The 5827-nt window shown below is 39.4% G+C and overlaps 1 protein-coding gene across 1 annotated transcript; it reads left to right on the top strand.

The window, feature by feature from the left end:
• The first annotated feature begins 644 nt into the window (after nt 1-644).
• LOC105388736 (glandular kallikrein) lies at nt 645-5388 on the top strand. Its single transcript, XM_011559692.3, has 5 exons — nt 645-1158; nt 2984-3127; nt 3409-3514; nt 4377-4559; nt 5075-5388. The coding sequence occupies exons 1-5, from the start codon at nt 929-931 to the stop codon at nt 5321-5323; spliced, it is 912 nt and encodes a 303-aa protein (XP_011557994.3). The 5' UTR covers nt 645-928; the 3' UTR covers nt 5324-5388.
• Nucleotides 5389-5827: the final 439 nt, after the last annotated feature.

Raw genomic sequence — 5827 nt, 5'->3', positions numbered from 1 at the left:
TTGTAAGTGGAACAAAAGTTACACAACTTAAAAATCATTGCTTGCGAGTGTAATAATAAAATTTCCCTATTTGCATTTGTAAATGAAATCAGGGCAAAAGGGAGAACCTGAAAGTCATTGTAAGATCCTCGGGGAAATCTTGAACTCCTATTACCTACCAAAGACTGAAATAGCTGGGTGGGGTAGCAATTAATAACGGTAATTTATTGTTCTACCATCAGCTTTAGATTGTAATCCCGGCCTGGAAATGTAATAACACATACGAGACATGTAAATAACATGTTTTGTTCGCATATGTTAGATAAATTCTTTCAATTGTGTTTTCAATTAAGGAGTTAAAGTACAATAATACCACGTGCTCTTACGGTGATGGAAAACATCGTGAGGAAACCTGCACATCTAGATTCTAGATGTGTATTCTAAGTGCATTGTACTTATCCCAAAACGGCGATATGGTTCGCTCACTATGTGCTCGCATGTGAGCCACCTTTGACTACCCCTTCGGGAATTACAGTCGTGAGTGCATAAATGTATACCTATGTTTGTTTGATTACTACATTATGAAAGTCAATCGAAAATCCCGACCGTAAATTTACCTCTTATTAAGTAACTGTTTACTAACTAAAACTCAATTCAAAAACAATCCACTTTGATAAAGAACAACCACAATAAGCCACTACGTCGTTTCAACAATTTTTTGTTTTCCAAACTTTCCCTTTTGTACCGGAGAGTTTACTAAAACTACCAAAACAGCAGAATTTACACGGAAAATACAACAACAAAATTTCACGTCTGCACTGCACTGGAACCGCTAAGCATAACGTCTATTTTTGAAATTAAACAATACGAATAATTACCCTAATTTACAGGAAAGCTAAATATTTCTTTACCGTTCTGTTTTACACGTAACTTATTAGCTTTTTCCACTATGTATTTGCTATCTCTGTTTTTACTATCATTATTACTTCAATTTTCTAATTCTGAGTACTCCTCTGATGAGTTTATTAAGTACAAAAAGCTACAACATATAAATGGAAATCCGTTGAGCAGTAAAAGTTACCCGTATGTGGCGGCCATTTTGAAAAAATATTCATATTTGTGTAGTGGTGTTCTGGTGAGCAATCTCTGGGTACTTTCTGCAGGTGACCCGTTATTCACGTAAGTTATAACAACCTTTTTGTATTGCCTAATGGTGAGGTCCCATTGGTGCGTTGCGACGTCGCTGCGTGGTATTTTCTTATAAATATTTTTTTTATGACCGTTTCAGTTTCTTTGTTAATACGGCGCGCCGCTATGCACCAATGGGGCTCCACCCTAACAAATCAATGATATTCTAATAAAAAAAGTAGAAGATACGGTAAAGACATCACAAAGGTTCCTCGCCCTCAGACATAAATTCGTAAAACTATCACATATGCTTGAGATATTATATGTATTGTATGTTACATGAATAATATACCGTTATTATACTTTAAGCCTTCAATAATTGGTACCTAGAATTCTAACTTCTGTTTGATGCTACATAAAGTCTACATAAAAAAATGTTTTTTTTCGAAACACACTCACACTCACTCACTTTATTGTATTAAATCATATTTTATACTTAGTAAAGAACATTTCTAGGTATAAATTATTATTAGTTGGGTAGGTCCCTTGAAGAATATTTTACAATAAGTTCATTCAAAGTGTTCCAGCTACTTAATAGCTTCGTAGAATTCTAAATAAGCTTTATAGGAAAAGGTTCTAAAGATAGAGTAGATGTTGTATGTCTATTAGAGCCTGCGCGCACTGCGTTTTTTTGTAGCGCGACTTTCTGCTATTACCGCGATTTTTTATCACAATTCGTGCACCGACCCGACCGTTAAACTCATGCTAATCCTAACTAATATTATAAATGCGAAAGTAACTGGAAATGGAACTGGGCCGGCCACGTCTGCCGAATGCACCCGGACCGGTGGGCCAAGATAGCGACCGAGTGGGTGCCGGGCGACGGGCGCCGGCGGAGAGGCAGGCCGAGAAGGAGGTGGCGGGACGACCTCGTCAAATATTTGCCGGATTGGGAGGTAGCCGCATTGGATCGGGAGAAGTGGAAAATTAAAGGGGAGGTCTTTGCCCAGCAGTGGGAAAACACATAGACTATTTAAAAAAAAAAAAAAAGAAAGTAACTGTGTCTGTCTGTCTGTCTGTTACTCTTTCACGCCAAAACTACTGAACGGATTTAAATGAAATTTATAATAAATACGGTTTAGACCCTGAGAAAGAACATAGGCTACTTTTTATCCCGGAATTCCCACGGGAAAACTTTTTAAAGCGATACGAAGCTCGCGGAAACAGCTAGTTATGTCATAAATCGGCGACAAAAATCGCTATACAAAAAAAATGTAGTGCGCTCACAGCTTTATAATTTTTTGTTCAATGAGAGAAAGGATGAATGCTTGTAGCCTATGATTGAAGAGGTTGTAGGTGTGAAAATAATCTAATCATACCACCTTCATCTTACAGTTAAGGTAAGCGTCCACCAAACGAACCAAAAAATAAATCGAAAATCGGTTCAGTCGTCTATGAGCTACGCTACAACAGACAGATACACAAATACAGATACACAGACATGTTAAACTTATAAGACCCCTCTTTTTGTCAGAGATTAAAAAAGGTACTATATGAGTTTTACCTTAAGAAAAAGAAAACTTTAATTCATCATCATCATCATTATCATCATCAGCCAATAATCATCCACTGCTGGACATAGGGCTCTACGAAGGAGCGCCACAACACTCGGTCCTCGGCCTTCCTCATCCAACCACTACCGGCTACCCGCCTAAGGTCGTCAGTCCAGCGGGCAGGAGGGCGTCCCACGCTGCATTTGCCTGTTCGTGGTCGCCACTCGAGAACTCGTCTACCCAACGGTTATCGGTTCTTCGGCAGATATGACCAGCCCACTGCCACTTCAGCTTGCATATTTAAACGTTAATTATTCTTTCAGAATCGGAGAATCCTACAGAATCCTGCGCGTGCGACTTGGCTCCACCAACTACAAGAAGGGGGGTATTCTGACCGGCATCCAGTACTTCGAAATCCACCCAAATTTCGACGACAGCAAGCCCGCTTTTGACCTGGCCATGATTAGGTTATCTATTTTATTTTAGTATAAATATAATTATAACGTACCACAACACACTTTTATATATTTACTACACACATATTTGCGTTTGGTGGAGGCTCCACTCCCACTCACTAAAGTTGGTCCTGGCAGAATACCAGCGCTGTGATTATTTAATTATAATCATAGTATTATGCTGAGTCAGAACCCTTTTGCTAACATGATAAATACACATGTTGCATGTCTGTCTGACTAATATTAATGTTTTGTGTTTATGTAAATAAATAACTTATTCTATCTCTATCTAGGTTGGCTGCTCCGGTAGAAATTACGAGGTTTGTTAAACCAATCCGGTTATTGGGGAGCAGAGTGGACACACAACATTATGGTGTCACGTTTTGGACACCGGATCCGGTACGTCTTATTCTTCTTCGTAGCTTTAGCGTCTACCTGTCGGCATCGAAAGCAACGTCTTTCAGCCCCTCTAGCACGGGTTTTATTTATTTATTTAATACTTTATCGCACAAATAAAACATTTATAAGTGTATACAAAAGGTGGACTTAATAAGGTTTTGCTATTTATGAAAACGAAAAAAGTTAAGTTTTCTCCTGTCATCTGCATACGTTATCTGTCAAAAGTTTCATGATTGTTTCCATTAGAGGCGCCACTTACTCGTAGTATGCGAGAAAACGTAAACTTTTATAGTTTTCGACAAACTATCAAACCTGTACTAGACCCCCAGTATTTTTTGTATAGAAATTCACACAGTCCACTTCATCGGCATTGCGGATGCCGTTTCTCCATACATTTATGACAATCCGTTTGGTCCGATACCGATATACTATAGATTCTTTACAAATTCGAGAGCGGTGTGGTAGCTCAGTCGGGTAAGCGCCCGCTTTTCACGCCAGAGATGCGGATTCGAATCCCGGCGCTGACATGTACCAATGAGTTCTTTGAATTTAAGTACAATGTATATGTCGCAGTAAGATAGTTATAGCCATAATATAGTTATATCCCTAGGGATATGATTATATACCGGAACATAGTTATACGAAATGGATTCATTACTATCTCACTAGGAATATAGTTATAAAACGGACCCATATGGTCAAATGTTTCACGCAAGAGAGCCAAGTGCAGGCACATACACCTCCACAGAGAATAAAATAGAATAAATAAATTCAATTAAAAATATACTTAAAGAAAGTTTACTTTTTATGAAGTTCATAGCCGATTCAGGGTTAAAACTACAGTTTTTCTCACCACTTCCAGAACCCAGAAGACAAGCATCTCCCTGAAAAAGAACGATTAACTCGCAGACGTGTCCTCCAAGTGACTCACGTCCATGCCACTGAACCTCTGAAGTGCGCTAAATATGTCACAGCACTGAAAATTCGGGACACTGGCAGTCTACTGTGTTTGGACCTGCCATCTTCAGTCGTGCCTTCATGTACGGTGAGGCTTTACTTCCTTGTTAAGCAAACAATATCATATACCTGATGCAGCCAGGTGCAGGTACTTACACCCTCACAGAGAATAGAATAGCATAGCATATACTTCAGCTATGCAATTCTACTTTCTGACTTCCTCCTTCCGAATCCAACCGCTATCGGTTACCTGAATTCCACTCAATACCTTGTCTACCTTGTGGCGACATCTACAATGAATACCGACAGATAGCATGGAAGAGTAAAAGCTAAATAGCAAATCCTACATCGCGGTATCTAAGAATTACAGCTACTCAGTATATATACAGAATCCCGACAAGTAACCGTCGGGCAGTTGCCCACCAAGCTAAACCGCCCAGCTTGGTCGGAGAATCCTCCCTTTTCAATGGAGGAGTGGCAACACTTTCGCTCCTCCATAACCTCAATGGCTATTGATTCTTTAGCCCCCGTATATGTCTCCACATGGTAAGAATTAACCCGCTGACCAGCTCACTGTCACTAAATCTTTAATTAACCTTCCAGAGAATATCAGGTGCAGCTGTGGTGACAAATAGAAACCTCTGGGGCATCGTATCCTCGTGGAGACCAGAGAACTGCCAGAAAAGGACATCCCCAGCTCTGGTCAACCTGGTGACAGTTCCAGCGACAGCCAGGTGGATCCACTCCACTATAGCCGACAACCCCTGGACTACCAAGAATGATACTGTGAAATCTGTGGAAGAATACAGTAGTGTTGATGATGATGAGGATAGTGGCGCTAATAATATTTGAGATGAACGTTTTGGCTTTTTTTTGGTGTGGTCCTAGTTTGAGTAATTTATGAGTTACTAGCTGTCCCCGTGAGCTTCGTTTGGCCTTAAAGTTTAGCCATGCCTTCATGTTCTTTCTCAGGGTCTAGACCATATTATGTATACCAAATTACATTCAAATCCGTACAGTAGTTTGGCGTGAAAGAGTAACAGATAGACATACACAGTTACTTTCGCATTTATAATATTAGTAAGAATATTTTAGTTAGTTAGTTGATTGGTTAAAATTATTTATTTATAATAGTTTTGAGAAACTTCTATACCGTCTAAAAAGGCTATAGTTAGCAGTAAGGCTATCCGCTCACTGCACAAGATCTGAGGCGGAGGTGCGGTGGAGTTACGGCACAGACAAAAAAAATTACGTCATAATAGCAGCTTCATATAAAATATAAAAACAGGGTTCTGTACAATTAATTTGTTTGTGCAAGTAGAGCAAAGTTATCTGAGTAAACACAAAAAAAACAGT

This window comes from Plutella xylostella, chromosome 20, assembly GCF_932276165.1.
Source record: "Plutella xylostella chromosome 20, ilPluXylo3.1, whole genome shotgun sequence".
Classification (NCBI taxonomy): Eukaryota; Metazoa; Arthropoda; class Insecta; order Lepidoptera; family Plutellidae; genus Plutella; species Plutella xylostella.
This window is presented reverse-complemented; position numbering and strand designations above follow the sequence as displayed.

Excerpts from the sequence above, each read along its gene's own strand:
- LOC105388736 (XM_011559692.3), top strand. The coding sequence starts at position 929 with ATGTATTTGCTATCTCTGTTTTTACTATCATTATTACTTCAATTTTCT. Across the intron at positions 1,159-2,983 it reads GCAGGTGACCCGTTATTCAC|AATCGGAGAATCCTACAGAA; the intron begins GTAAGTTATAAC and ends TTATTCTTTCAG. Across the intron at positions 3,128-3,408 it reads TTTGACCTGGCCATGATTAG|GTTGGCTGCTCCGGTAGAAA; the intron begins GTTATCTATTTT and ends ATCTCTATCTAG.